The sequence below is a fragment of the Ursus maritimus genome, unplaced genomic scaffold (genome assembly GCF_017311325.1).
Source record: "Ursus maritimus isolate PB19 unplaced genomic scaffold, ASM1731132v1 scaffold_21, whole genome shotgun sequence".
NCBI classification, from domain to species: domain Eukaryota; kingdom Metazoa; phylum Chordata; class Mammalia; order Carnivora; family Ursidae; genus Ursus; species Ursus maritimus.
This window is the reverse complement of record NW_024424564.1, coordinates 1,562,928-1,577,606: the sequence shown is the minus strand read 5'-3', so window position 1 is coordinate 1,577,606 and position 14,679 is coordinate 1,562,928. Positions and strand designations below refer to the sequence as shown.

Sequence of the window (14,679 nt, the reverse complement as noted above, 5' to 3'; positions counted from 1 at the left end):
GGGGGGGGGGAGGGACGGGCTTGGGGGCGGGTAAGAAAGGAGAAGAAGCCCGAGTGATTATCTTGCCCAAATGAGAAAAGCCTGACAGTCTAGAGTTAGGGGTCAAGAGACTCTGGAAGCAAAGGTTTGGAAGAAGACAGACCCACTCTTTCCCCTTTTTACAAAAGGCAGAGCCAAAAAGAAAGGGAGTTAATACCAATTCTGTGTTTATTTTAAAATTTGTTGTTTTGTTCATCATGGATTTTTTTGGCATTCATTTTGCTGTTTTAAAAACATTGCATCAAGATTATTTATCTCGATTGATAAATTTCTTGGCATCCCCTTACAGTTTTGCCCCCAAAGTGCCTGCCTTACTTCATCTCATCTTACTCTTGTCCCTGGGGACTGAAGCTGTAGTTGGAGGGAGAGAGGTTAGATCTAGGGGAGGGGTGGTTCGTAGGGAGGGGAGACGCTGTGGAAGGGGGAGGAAGGGGCACAGAAGACTTCCTTAGATGTTCTCCTTAGGTGAAGATCTCCTCAAGCAAAGGTGGCATGACTTCTGCGGTTACTCAGGAAACCCCATAAGCTCAGATCTTCAGGTCTCCTAAGGACTTTCTCCACTAGGGTTCCTCTTCCAGGGACCTCAGACCCTGGGAGGAGGGGGGTTATACACTGAGCAAACACAGACATCATGTTACCCAAAGGACACGTGGGTTTTGCGCAAACTCGGCCTTGGGCTGCAGACAATATCGACCCCATGGTTCAGGGCTGCCTAACCAAAGGGAGGGTATGATGGGGAAAGAAGGGCAAAGGTCTAGAGAGGACCCAGTCTCAGAGCAAATACCTCCTTTCCTCAATCCATGCCTTCTTTTTCTTCTCCCTGTCCCATGCAAGTGGCCCTTGGCCAGTTCCAGCTTCTAGGAAGCTCTCCTGCATGGAGCCCTGGGGGTCAGTGAGGGAAGGCTGCCAGCTCTGAGCCGTGCCTCTGATTCCCCCCACATATGTGCTCCCAGGATATCAGCCTACTGGCTGATTGAGCAATGATCTGTCTCATCTCTTCGAATATGCAGGGAGGAGAAGAGCAGATAAAACCTAAGTCTTTATTAGCTCTGAGACCAGCAAAGATGGTTCTGGCCGGGGGTGGTGGTGGTGGTGGATAGGAGGAGGCCTAAGAAAGAAGAGGTGAAAGCCTAGGAAAGGAAGAGGAATGAAGTGTGGGATAGACACAATAGCTGGTCGCTGAGGAGCCTGTGTGAGAGAGAGCAGAAGTGGGCCAGGCAGGTAGACTCTGTGTCATCCTTGGTGTCAGCCAGGGTCCTGGCAAGAGACAAAAGAACCATTCAATTGTCTGTGTTTGCGTCACTATGAAGACTTAATGAAGACCTTATTTATGGAGGTGTAGGGAGGGTTAAGGGAACCAAGGAAGGATGTTGAGGCCCCCAGGGACTAGGAAGAGTGGAAAGCCCTTACAAGCCCCCAGTGGGGAAGCACTGATATCAGAACCTAGGTAGAACTGGGGCCGGGGGGAAGCCAGGTAGGAGCTGTGGGGACAGACCACAGCCACAGTCACACAGATCCATGGCGCCTAGGCAGAGGCAACAGGAATAATACTCTGACTTCTGTCTCCTCCTATCCTTTAATCACCTGCCTGTGTCTGTCCTTAGCCAAATTCTCAGGTGAGTCAGCCCTTAAGGGCACAGCGCAGGGCAGAGCAGGACAAAGAATGGAGGACAAGTGAGCCTTAGCAGCCCACCAAGGCAAATAAGAAAGGGGCTCAAGATACAGAGAAGAATATCGTTGGACAGCAGTGATCTAATCTTCAGTGAATCCAAGGAAGGGGCTCTCTGGTAATCCAGAAAATCAGGGGAAGGAGCTGCGTCAACGCATCCTGGAGGGACGGCCATCAAGTGGGAAGAGCAGGTACAGCGGGTTATGGGATAGATTAAGGGTGGGCTGTGGGTGGCTTTGCCTGGGAACTAGATGGCACTGCTCACGGTTGCAGGTGGGTCAGAGTCCCTGGGGTGGCCGTTGAGCCTGTGAGGCTTCCTGGAGAGAGACTGGTGGTCACGAAGATGGCACAGTGACTCTCCTTAGATGAAGATCTCCTCAAGTCACAGTTGGGATAATGTCCAAGGTTGCTCAGGAAGAGAGAGCTCTCCTTCCGGACAGAGGCAGTAATGGGGTCATTCCCACCTCTCAAGAAAGGGTACCTCTGTGAGGGCGTGTCTGCCTACCCCACCTTGGGCCGCCCATCCACACATGGGCTAGCTACACCCACAGGCCTCGACCACCATGTCAGGTATGTCAGTCTTGACAATGTTGCTGTCCCTGTCGTAGTAGAGCAGAGACAGGGGGCGCCGGGCCGTGGGCACACAGCATGAGCCCCCTCCCGCGGTACCCGCAGCTGTGTTGGCCTTGAGAAGGTTGAGCACTGCCGTGTGAAAGGAGGCAGCAATTCCAGGCATGCCTGCCACATGCAGTGGGCACTGCCCTGTGCAGAAGTTCATGGCATAACCCTCAGGCTGGATGATCCAGTCATGCCAGCCAATCTCACGGAAGTCCACAAAGAACTCCTGCCGACAGCACATCCTGGACCCACCCTGGCAGCTGATGCCTCGCCGGTGAACCCGGTGCTTGCCCCCAACTTTCACCTTGGCTGCCACAAAAGGTCTATGGGCAGCCCCACCCAGGATGATTGAGCTCTGGGCTCTTTGGCCTTCAGGTACCAGCTCCAGGGTCAGGTGCCCTTGGCGGCAGGCAGCCTGAGCTTCGGGCCCCAGGAAGAGCTGGTGCCAGCCACTGGCATCCACCTCCAGCAGGTGCTGAGTGGCCAAGGTGAGGTTGGTGTCATGTGAGCCTAGCACAAGGATCCACAGCTTCAAAGTCCAGGTGGTATTAGGAGGGATCTGTACAAAGAACATGAGGCTGGCCTGCTGGATCTCCATGCCACTAGCAGTTCTATCAGAGGAGAAGTGGAAATCAAGACGAGTCTGGTTGATGCTGGAGAGGCCTGTGGACACAAGAAGCCCCAGTCACCGTGGCCTTCGGAGTGTCAAGTCTACCAGCTACCCTGTTATTCTCAGCATACTTGAACTCTCTGCAGCACTTGGCATTGTTGACCACCCTTTCTTTCTTGAAAATCTTTTCTTTCTTGGCTTCTATGACATAACTTTTAGGATTCTTCCTTGATTTTCTTTGTTGGCTTTTCTTTCTCTGACCATCTGTTCAACGCAAGAGTTCTCCAAAGTTTGTCTTTGACCTTCATTTCCTTTTATTCTACGCTGAAGGGAGTTCTTACCCACACTCATGGTCAGCCAACACAATTTTTATGGTGATGACTCCCAAATCTGGATGTCTAGTCCAGACCATTTTGCACCTCTGGACTGGACGTATAGATTTGGGAATCAAAAGCTTCAGGTCTAAATTTCTAACTGCTTAATTTTGTCACATGAATGTCCTGCTGGCACATTAAAATAATTTTTTTCCTAAGTGGAAATCATTCTTTTCCTCCCTATATACCCCTCTTCCTGTTCTTAGAATTGGGGGCACCACTACCCTCTTTATCACCTCTAGAAAGCCTATGAGCACGCCCTCATTCCCCATATCCAGTCTCTCACCACAGTGATTCCGTCTATGTATGTCTATCACTACTTCTCTTGTCCAGTTTTCTCTTCATCCCTCCCCTGCCCCTACTGAAACACCTTAACTGGGCTCCTATTCTTTCCACTCCACTGAAACTGCTCTTGTCAGGATCACCGACACTTTCCATATTGTCCAATCCAATGGTTTCATCTCTTTATATTCATCTTACTTGATCTTTAAGCAGTGTTTGACACACTTAATTATTCCCTCCTTCTTGAAATATTTCCTTCTCTTGGCTTTTCTGACTCTGGCCACTCTATCTTGGTCTCTTGTTGACAGCTCCTCTTTCTCTTCCTGACTTCTATGTGTTGAAGGTCCTGAGCTCCCTTCTTTCCTCTCTATATATTCTTTTCCAGAAGGATCTTATCCATTCCCATGGCTTTCTATTCCATCTGTATGCTGATGACTCCCAAATATATCTCCCCGGCCCTGACCTCTCCTTGATCCTCAGGCTGGTATATCCAGCTGCTGATCTGATACTCTATTTGGATATCTAGTGATATCCTAAACTTTTCATGTTCAAAGATAAACTCTAGTTTTATCCCCCCAACCCAAACTTATTCCTTCTCCAACCTAATTCCCTATAAATGCATTGCTTAAGCCAAAACCTTGCTTACCCTCATCCCCTACTTTAAAATTATCTGCAAGATCTGGGGCACCTGGGTGGCTCAGTGGGTTAAGCATCCGACTCTTGATCTCGGCTCAGGGTATGACTTCAGGGTTGTGAGATGGAGCTCTGCACTGGGCTCCGTGCTCAGCATGGAGTCTGCTTGAGATTCTCCTCTCCCTCTGCCCCTCCCCCCCACTTGTGCACACTCTCTCAAAATAAATAAATAAAATCTTAAAAAAATTAAAAAATAAAATTATCTGCAAGATCTGCCAACTCTACTTCCAATTCATAAAGTAATTTCACTTATCCCCATCTCCTCTACTATATATTAGTTCAACCCACAATCCTCTTTCTCTTGAATTACAGCAATACCTTACCAAGTGCTCCACTCTTGTCCCCCAAACCATTCTCTATATATCAGCCAGAGTGCATTTTATTACATAAATCTGATCAGCTTAATCTCTTCAGCTTAAGACCCTTCAAAGGCTTCCCATTGCTATTTGAATAAAATCTAAACCCCCTAACACAGAAAACTGGCATAATTAGGCATTCTGCCATTTAATAACTCCATTCTACCTATCCTGGCTCTTTTCTGTTCCTTGAACTCATTAAACATGGACTCACCTCATGGCCTTTGCACTTGTGCATCCCCCTGTCAGAAATGTCTTTCCAAGATCTTTGATTGACTGGCTTCTTTTGGCATTCAGCTCAGACATCTCCTTCTTGTAGAGGTTTCTCTGAATAACCTATCTAAAGTAGCCTTCAACTCTACCTCCATCTCTCTAATACATCATCCTGCTTCACTGTCTTTATAGCTACTATCACTCTCTGTAGTCATCTTGGTTTTTTGTTCATCTGTTTGCTATGTGCTTCTCCTCCCCTCCACTCCTCCCCCCTGCCCCTTTATCTAGAATGTAAACTGCATGAAGGCAGAGATTATGCCTGTATGGTTTACCAGTCTCTCTAACACCTAGTACATAATAAGCCCAATAAACAATTGTTGAATGAAAATAAAGTTCAACTAGGCTTAATGTGAATTGGAAAGTCAGAAATAAGGCTGCTCTTTTTTTTCTTTTGTAAGATTTTATTTATTTATTTGACAGAGAGAGAGAGACAGCCAGCGAGAGAGGGAACACAAGCAGGGGGAGTGGGAGAGGAAGAAGCAGGCTCCCAGTGGAGGAGCCTGATGCGGGGCTCTATCCCAGGACACCGGGACCACACCCTGAACCAAAGGCAGACGCTTAACGACTGAGCCACCCAGGCGCCCCAGGAATAAGCCTGCTCTTGATAGCTCTCAGAGTCAACAAGACGTCTCTCATCTTGGTCTCTCTAAGTAAGTCTATTCCATTCTTCTCTTTCTGTGGATCTACTTCTTCCACTTCTTTGTCAGTTTCCTCAGGTCCTAAAATGGTGGCCCCAGCTCCTGAGTCTACAGAATCTTCTACTCAGCTCCTCCAAACTAAAGTGACATGATCTGCCAATGTCCCAATTCCAAAATCCTAGATGAAAAGTCTGATTGGCTCAACTAAGCACCCCACCATTAGAATCTCTCTCTCTCTTTTAAAGATTTACTTATTTATTTTAGAGAGAGCAAGACAAAGAGAGAGAAGACACAATCAGGAGGGGCAGAGGGAGAGGGAGAGAAACTCCCAAGCCGACTCCATGTTGAGCGTGGAGCCAGATGCAGGGCTCGATCTCATGACCCTGAGATTAAAACCTGAGCTGAAACCAAGAGTCGGACACTTACCCAACTGTGCCACCCAGGCGCCCCAACCATTAGAATCTCTTAAGTTACCCTTGTTATGGCAGGCAGATGCATAACCAGCAGGGGCTGTGGTAGACTATTACATTGTTGGCCCCCAGTCAACAACGCTTCCCAATATTCATGGCTTGGTGCAGTCGCTTTCCATACTGTCTGGGCATGGCTGTGTGACTTGAGTTGGCCAATGAGACATAGGCAAGCACAGTGCAAGCAGAAACTTGATAAGTACTTATACAGTGATGCTTTGCCCTTTTGGAAGCCAGCCACCATGCTTTAACGAAACTTGGGCTAGACTACTGAATGATGAGAAGCCATGTGGAGAGAGCCTTGGAGGATCAGAGACCATTTTAGATGTCTGGCCCCATCTAAGCTCCTGACTGAATGCATTTGCTTCAGTGCCCTCAGCTACTCCTCACTTGGAGATGAAGAACTGTCCAGATTAAGTCCAAAGGACAAAAAAATCACCAAAAACATTGGATTTCTTGTTTTAAGCCTTTATCTTTGTGCTGATTAGTTATATTAATGGATAACTGAAACAGAAATTAGTAACAGAGGAATGGTGCTCCCTAACAAAGACCTAAAATATGTAGCCTTGGCCTTGGGACTGGGTGGCAGGCAGAGGTTGGAAGGACGGTGAGGAGACCGTTAGTGAAGGTAGGAAGTGCAGTGAGCAAATTGCTATCGGAAGCTGGAGAAAGGGGAACCTGTGTTATGTATTGGCTATCATCTGTGGTAACTTGGAAGCTAGAAATGGTATCTAACAAAGTTGTGAATTTAGCTAAAGATATTTCCAGGCAGAATGCTGAAAGTGCCAATTGGCTTATTTTAGCTGCCTATGATAAGGCATTTCAGGAGTGAGATGAACTAAAAAAGGAACTGTTCAATTTTCAAGCAGAATTTAGAGAAAATATTTCCAACAGGATTTGCTAGATTGAACAATAAGATATTTTTTCATTCCTCACCTCTCTGTCTGGCAAAAGATTCTTAAAGTAAGAAATGGTCTCGGGGCAAAAATCAAATCCAGGGGACTGCCGGTAAACTATGGCCTCAGAGTGAAGATCAAAACATTTAATAAAGGGTCAACTGTAAGACCCTTTGTTAAGATCTAACACCTCTGTTAAAATGTAAAAAAATTTAAGATGATGTTCTGTAGATCCTCTCAACTAGACAAAAGGGCTTCTAAGAATCTTAAGAGTATCTCCTTGTAACCTAAAAAGGGGTCTGTCTTGATAAAGTTGAGTGCCTTTTTGTCTAATTGAGTAGACTACAATTTGTTATTTAGAAGCCCCACAGGGCTTTCCAGAGAATTTTAGTAGTGAAAGCAGCACCGGTTTGGACTAAAAGGGACAGAGATGATTCAAAATGAAAAGAGGTCTCTGGGCCCCCAACTTCTTTGGGCAGGAAACAGGCTGAGAAAACTGCTCAGCCACAGACTTAGGTCATTTCCTATTTAAAAGGAAAGACATCCGTTAAGCGGCTGCCTTCAGCTCAGGGCGTGACCCCAGCGTTCTGGGATCGAGCCCCACATTGGGCTCCTCCGCTGGGAGCCTGCTTCTCCCTCTCCCACTCCCCCTGCTTGTGTTCCCTCTCTCGCTGGCTGTCTTTCTCTCTGTCAAATAAATAAGTAAGTAAGTAAATAAATAAATAAATAAATAAATAAAATCTTTAAAACAAAATAAAAGGAAAGACATCTCAGAGGGTGGAGCCAAGGGCTGATCCAGGAGATCTAGAAGGCAAGGAGAACACTGGTGGGCTCTCCTTAAGAGGTGAGAAAAATCCTACGAGCAAGCAGAACTAAGCCCTAACCAAGGGAATTCTGGATTTGCGGTAGACTGAGACATGTGCCTGGCTGGATATCTGAACTTTCGTGGATCAGTGACTGTTCTGTGTCCCCCTCTCCCCTGTCTCCCGTATTGAATAGGAGTATCTATTATGGTGATCCTGTCCCTGTGTCAGCATTGTATGTTAGGTGTGTGGGAGGCAGATAACTTGTAGTTTTAGGTCACAGGCAGTGGTGTGCTGGTAAATGTTTAACAACTGGATTCCGGAGGGAAATAAATCCTGATTTGTAGTGTTTGCCAGTTTCTGTGGTATAAATTCTCCCACCACGGCCAATTTCAAACTATTAATGTGACATCACTGGATGTGGAGTTGGGAGATGTTCATAATTTGTTCTCATTAGCCACTATGAGCCAGTTCCAGGACATCACTGAACACCCCTACCCAGTTTCCCCAGAGCCCCAAGCTCTCTCTTCCTACCTCCAGCAAGAACAATACTCAGGTCTTGCTTTCACACTATTGTGTGGATGGATGATAGCTTATATTGGAATAAAAACTTCAAGCTAACATATTGAAATGCAAAAGGTAGACTCCAGGTATCAGTCTTTCTCACTTTCAAATGTCATCTCAGATCAGGCCCCCTCCCGCTGAATGTTGTACTCATTCATTGATTAGCAAATATGTGGAAAGTATATAGACTTTGAAGTCAGAGAGATCGGTGTTTGAATTCTGCCCCTTGCAAGCTGTATGACCTTGGCCATGTAAATGATCTTTTTTGAGTGTCCGTTTTTGCTTTCCTACGATGGGAACAACTCTACTTTATGAGGTGGTTGTGAAGATTAAATGAGATGAGGCAGGCATACTAAATATGGGGTAGCCATCATTATTGCCACAATGTTGTCAGGAACTGGTGTCAGGGATACAAAGGTGAAAAAACAAAAACAAAAACAAAACAAATCAAAAACCCAGAATCTCGGTGTTCAAAGGAGTCATGGTTTATGGTCATCTGTCCACCTTGTGCTCATCCACTCCAAGCTACTTTTCAACTCCAAATGTAGTTTACTCCTTCAGACTTTTACTCGCATTTCCCCTCCGTTTAGAATGTTGTTTATCATTCTCTAGCCATGGAAACCAAACCTATTCTACACCACCAGTCCATCTGCAATCTTCTGAAAGACTTCCCAGTCTCACTAGGACCCAGTGAATAACCCCTGGCCCAGCAAACTCTGTGCCCTCCTCTAGCATTATTTCATTCTGCCTTACCTTCTAATCAATTTATTCCCAGAAGCAGCAACTACACCCCTCATGGGCAGGAGCTGAGTCTTCGAGTTCTTGTTTCTCCCACCTTAACCTTCTAAGAACATTACCTGTATTAGTTCATTTAATTCTCTCAACTATCCTCTCATTATCCCTATTTTATAAATGAGAAAACTATTAACAACCCGGGTCCCACAGTAATAAGCAGCAGAACAAGGATTCGAACCCAGGCTTCTCTGCCTCCGGAGTTTGTGCTCTTAATCATAGGCAGGGTGCCTGGGTGGCTCAGTAGGTTAAGCGTCCGACTCTTGATTTTGTCTCAGGTCGTGATCTCAGGGCCATGAGATGGAGCCCTGCATTGGGCTCCAGACGGGGCATGGAGCCTGCTTAAGATTCTCTCTCTCCTGCTCCCTCCTTCTCTGCCCCTCCCCGCACCCAGGTGTATGCTCCGCTCTCTCACAAAGAAATAAATAAATCTTTAGTCATAGACAGAAGCCCCCTTTTGAATTAGAATAGGGTCTCACACATCACTGGGAATTCTACACTGTGGTTTGGTTGTTTAATGCAATCAATGCTTATTGAGCATCTAGTATGTTCGTGAGAGGCAGAGTAGCTTAGTGGTCAAGGTCATGGGTTCCAGAGCTGGGCTGTCTGGCTCTACCACTTACTAGTCACGTGACCTTGAGGAGTTTCTCAACTCTTTTTTTTTTTAAGTAAGCTCTTGGCCCAATGTGGGGTTTGAACTCACAGCCCTGAGATCGAGAGTTGATGTTCTACCAGCTGAGCCATCCAGGTGCCCCAATTACTTAACCTCTTTGTGCCTCAGTTTCAGTATCTTTTTTATTTTTTTGAGATTTACTTATTTATTTTGAGAGAGAGAGAGAGAGAGAGCGCATGTGTGCACCTGCGGGGAGAGGGGGCAGAGGGAGAGAATCCCCAGATCCCCCACTGAGCTCGAAAGTCTGGGTTCAATCTCATGACCCTGAGATCATGACCTGAGCCGAAATCAAGAGTTGGATGCTTAGCTGACTGAGCCACCCACGCGCCCCCACAGTTTCAGTATCTTTAAAATGAGGATAACTGGGGGCGCCTGGGTGGCACAGCGGTTAAGCGTCTGCCTTCGGCTCAGGGCCTGATCCCGGCGTTATGGGATCGAGCCCCACATCAGGTTCCTCCGCTATGAGCCTGCTTCTTCCTCTCCCACTCCCCCTGCTTGTGTTCCCTCTCTCGCTGGCTGTCTCTCTCTCTGTCAAATAAATAAAATCTTTAAAAATAAATTAATAAAATGAGGATAACAATAGTACTTGCCTCACTGGATTGTTGTAAGGGTCCCAAGGAATTAGTGTATGTAAAAAACTTAGAATAACGTAAATATGATGTAAGTGTTGTTATTTCTACTATACTCTAGCTTCTGGCGATAACATGAGGAATAAATGGCAGTTTCTGACATCAAGGTGTCGACATATATGGGAAGACAGACTTCAAAGAAAACCTGTAAACAGGCAATCCACAGAGTTCAGGTGGGGTGAGGGTAGGGGAGCCACCAGAGAGGGAGCCCCTCACCCTCAGGGCAGGGTGGGTTTTTTGAGGATGGGAGTGCCAGGTCTTGAAGGGAGAGGGGAGTAGGCGCTCATCAGGGGAAAGGGGTCAGGAATGGGAAGGACCTTCCAGACCCAAGGAAGAGCTTGTAAGAAGCTAGATGCCAAAGAGATCACTTTGTGTTGTTTCTAGGGTCCTGTCTCCACATACCTGACCTTCTCTCTAGCTACCCACTAAATTCTCCAACTCTTCTTTCCTCTCTGGAAGTAACTCTCCCTTCTACTCTATCTTCTATCCTTTATCCACCTTTTTGAGTCCCATTTTGACCCTGTTCTGATGTGAGGACCCAAGGTATTAGGATGAGCGAGCAGGGGTAGGCTGGAGGAGTATTATAGTCCTGGTGTTTTACTGGTTCCCGTTTTACTCAGATGAGGCATCTGGGTGATGGGGGAGACAGGGGTCAGAGAAAGGACAGACTCCCTAGCTCCAAGCCTCTGGGTCCAGGCCCAGGGAGTGGATGAGCTCACACCACAGCCTGTGGAAGTTTGTGGGAGCCAGAGGAGACGCAGGCAGGCAGTCTTAAAAGAAGTGAAATCTACCCACTTCCCAGCTGCCCATTGGTCAAGTTTAAATAAGAGAGAGCAGGGGGTGGGGTGGGGTGTGGGAGCCTGGGATTAGGAGATTACTGGCCATGGGAAGCAAGAGTTGGGAGGGTGTGGGGGAGGGAGTCAGGGGTTAGGCTGGGGAGGAGAATTTTCCATCCTTGTGGGAAGATCTATAGAACAGGAACCCACCTGTGTCAGCAAAGCTGATGATCTCATATTCCTGTTCCCCATCAGCCTCTGGAAGCGTCCCCTGCGGGGGCCCGTGCAGGCGCTGCAGCGCGGTCCTCAGAGCAGCTCTGGACACAGGCTGGTTCAGTGTTGGGCGCTGGCTGAGGTGCAGTTTGTCCAAGATGCTTCTCTTGGCCAGGTCAAGAAGCAGCTCCCGCTGGCGATCCAAGCCCACGGCGGGTCCTCCACATGCCAGACACTGACCGTCAGCTCTGGGGATGGCCACTGGAGCTGGAGCCAGGAATAGGAAGGCCAGGAGTAATGAGGAGATCATTGCTGGGGAGGCCCTCTTTCAGTGATACGGTCGAGACAGAGACGTAAAACCGGGGCTCAGGTTCTCAACAGCTGTGGTCTCCACTCCAACCTGGCCGCCAGGGGCCCTGGAAGGAGAGTGTGTCCAGCTGGCATGACTCCTTGTTGCAGGGGATAGATCAGCCAAACATCTGACTTGAGTCAGATGAAGTCAGTTACAGGTAGAACTTGGCAGAAGCCTCCAACACATAGTCAGTGAAAGTACAGAGTGGGGGATGTGAGGGGAGGTTGTTTAGTTTGGGGAAAGAAATGTCCCTGGGCCAATGTTGGGAGCCAGTGGGTTACCCATGTAAACTGCCAGGCCTGGGGACAAAGGTTAGAGATGAAATTCCTCTTCTGATCAAAGGCTTTGCTGGGAAGCCTGGAGGAAAAGGGAGAGATGAGAGATTTTAAGATAGAGTGTTAAAAAGTGACTCTCAAACAGAGGGGTCCTTCGCAGGACACTTTGCGTCACTGTCATACAGATAACTGAGTTTCATTTTCCTTTGCCTGGTACTTCTCAAAGCCCCACTGCTCTCCTTCTCCCTCCCTGAGGCTCATAATGCAGACTCCTTTGTTAACCACCTCCCCAACCCCACACCATTGGGCTCAAAACTAGCCAATATGAAGGCTAAGGGAAAAGAGGGGAAGTGTTCTAGCCAGGTCTTCTGTATCCTCGGGGGGGGGGTGTCTGAAGGTGGGAAAGGGGCTTGAGAGCTAGATTTGCTCACCCTTTGGGGATTCTTCTATTTAGGAAAGGAAATTTTGAGATTTCTCAGAATCCCTGGTTCTCCGAAGGTCCCCACCAGTGGCTCTCCAGGGAAGAGCCTGTGCTCCCACAGCAGGGATTTTTTTACCTGGCAGTAATGGTGGGTGGTGTTAGGAAGATAGGTTTTTATTTTTATTTTATTTATTTATTTATTTTAAAGATTTTATTTATTTATTTGACAGAGATAGAGACAGCCAGCGAGAGAGGGGACACAAGCAGGGGGAGCGGAAGAGGAAGAAGCAGGCTCATAGCGGAGGAGCCTGATGTGGGGCTCGATCCCAGAACGCCGGGATCACGCCCTGAGCTGAAGGCAGACGCTTAACCGCTGTGCCACCCAGGCGCCCCGGAAGATAGGTTTTTAAACCAGATGACCTTGGTCACAATTCTGTCTCTTCCTTTTATTAGCTGTGTGACTCTAGGCAAGTTACTTGACCTCGCTTGCTTTCATTTCTTCATTGGAGAAATGGGAAAAATGATTACCCTTGATTCCAAAATCCAAAAAACCCCCATAATCCACTTCTTTTTGGTAACTCATATGGTGACGTGAACAGAGGGAGGTTACCTATGATCTTTTAAAAAATTGTACTGAGACTATTTATACATTTTTACTCCAGAAATATCAAATATCTGATTATGGGATACCCCTGGGGGTATTATGTAATATACAGGATGTGTGTCATTTTACCTTTCTAAAACTTGAAATTTTCTGAATTCTGAAACATGTCTGACTTTGAATATGGGATTATAGATCTGTAATGATTATCTCAAGAGTTTTGAGATTTAAATACTTTTGTAAAGTACTTACAGTGGCTGGCACATAGCAAGTGGTTAACAGAAGTTTATTATTTCTGGGGCGCCTGGGTGGCTCAGTCATTAAGCGTCTGCCTTCGGGCGTGATCCTGCGGTCCTGGGGTTGAGCCCCGCCTTGGGCTCCCTGCTCTGCTGGGAGCCTGCTTCTTCCTCTCCCATCTCCCCTGCTTGTGTTCCCTCTCTCGCTGGCTGTCTCTCTCTCTGTCAAATAAATAAGTGAAATCTTAAAAAAAAAAGTCTGTTTCTTGGTTTGTCTCTCTTTCCCCCCATGTTCATTAAAAAAAAAAGTTTATTATTTCTGCTACGCAGGTGTGTTTGTGGGCCAGAGTACCTGCACCAATATTTGTCCTTCTGGGCTCTTCTTTCCTAGATGCTATGCCCCAATCTCTGTTTGCAGTGCAGTCACTTAGCCAGTCATCTTTGTTGCTTACCTTACTTTCCTAGCATCGCACACAGTGCCTGATGTACAACATAAGTGTTTAAAGGTGTGGGAATCCCCCCCCACCGTTTTGAGAATTAACTGACATACATCACTGTATATGTTTAAGGCACACAGTAGCCTTACTCAATCTCCCTTACCTCCAACGACCAGTTGCTCCCTGTTTCCACAGCACATTGAACATACCTCTATTTATAGCACTTACATTGTATGTAATTATTTATTTTTTTGCCTACTGCAGTTCTTGCGACATAGTAAATATTTAATAGCCAAATTCTATCAATGCAAGACTACAGTGTTTCTTTGAGAGGGTTGGTCAGTAAATGATCCAAATACATTTGATCAACTAAATTGATTCTGCCTAGAACGGACAGAATGGGGGAGGTTACAAACCCAAATGACTCTTAAGGAAAAGAACTATATCTTGGAAGGGGGTGGTAAGTGATTTTAATAAGATGGACTTAAATCTGCTTTTTATAGAATTAAATTTTTACATCTGGAAAAAATGGACATCCACCTACCACATGATCTTTGTCCAAGTATACTACAGATATTTATTGCAGGGAGTTACTGTCCTAAGTGAAAGGCGATTTTGAAAGTGCTGTGTAAACTTAAATTACTCTGCGGCAATTAGTACTGTTTAAGTCTTGGGTGAATCTGACAGGCTTGATGGACTTAAGGTGGACTGCGGATCGCAGCGGCTCTGGATTGCTGGCTTGAGACAGCGGACGGAGCGACGGAGCAAGCGAGCGAGTGTGCCGTCGTGTGCGTGTGTGCGAGGAGGAGAGCGCGTGGGTAGTCGGGGCGAGTGGGTGACTAGGTAGGGGGCGTCTGCAGCAGTGGAGACAGGCACAGAGGAAGCAGGGACGCGCGGGGCGCAGGACGCGCTGACGATTACGCCGGACGTGCTGACGTAGCGCGCAGGCCGCAGCGGGGGGCGGACTCTGGGCCTTTCTTCCCCTTCTGATT

The 14,679-nt window shown here is 47.0% G+C and overlaps 1 protein-coding gene across 1 annotated transcript; it reads right to left on the bottom strand.

Moving 5' to 3' along the window:
- Positions 1 to 1,716: 1,716 nt before the first annotated feature.
- Positions 1,717 to 11,801, bottom strand: INHBC (inhibin subunit beta C). The gene is made up of 2 exons (XM_008683981.2): positions 11,363 to 11,801; positions 1,717 to 2,989 (listed from the first exon to the last, which is right to left on the bottom strand). The coding sequence occupies exons 1-2, from the start codon at positions 11,673 to 11,675 to the stop codon at positions 2,244 to 2,246; spliced, it is 1,059 nt and encodes a 352-aa protein (XP_008682203.1). The 5' UTR covers positions 11,676 to 11,801; the 3' UTR covers positions 1,717 to 2,243.
- Positions 11,802 to 14,679: the final 2,878 nt, after the last annotated feature.

Bases quoted from the DNA above. Each gene is read 5' to 3' on its own strand.
- INHBC (XM_008683981.2), bottom strand. From the start codon at position 11,675: ATGATCTCCTCATTACTCCTGGCCTTCCTATTCCTGGCTCCAGCTCCA. The intron at 2,990-11,362 runs GTGGGTTCCTGT...TTGTGTCCACAG, and splicing joins CATCAGCTTTGCTGACACAG to GCCTCTCCAGCATCAACCAG.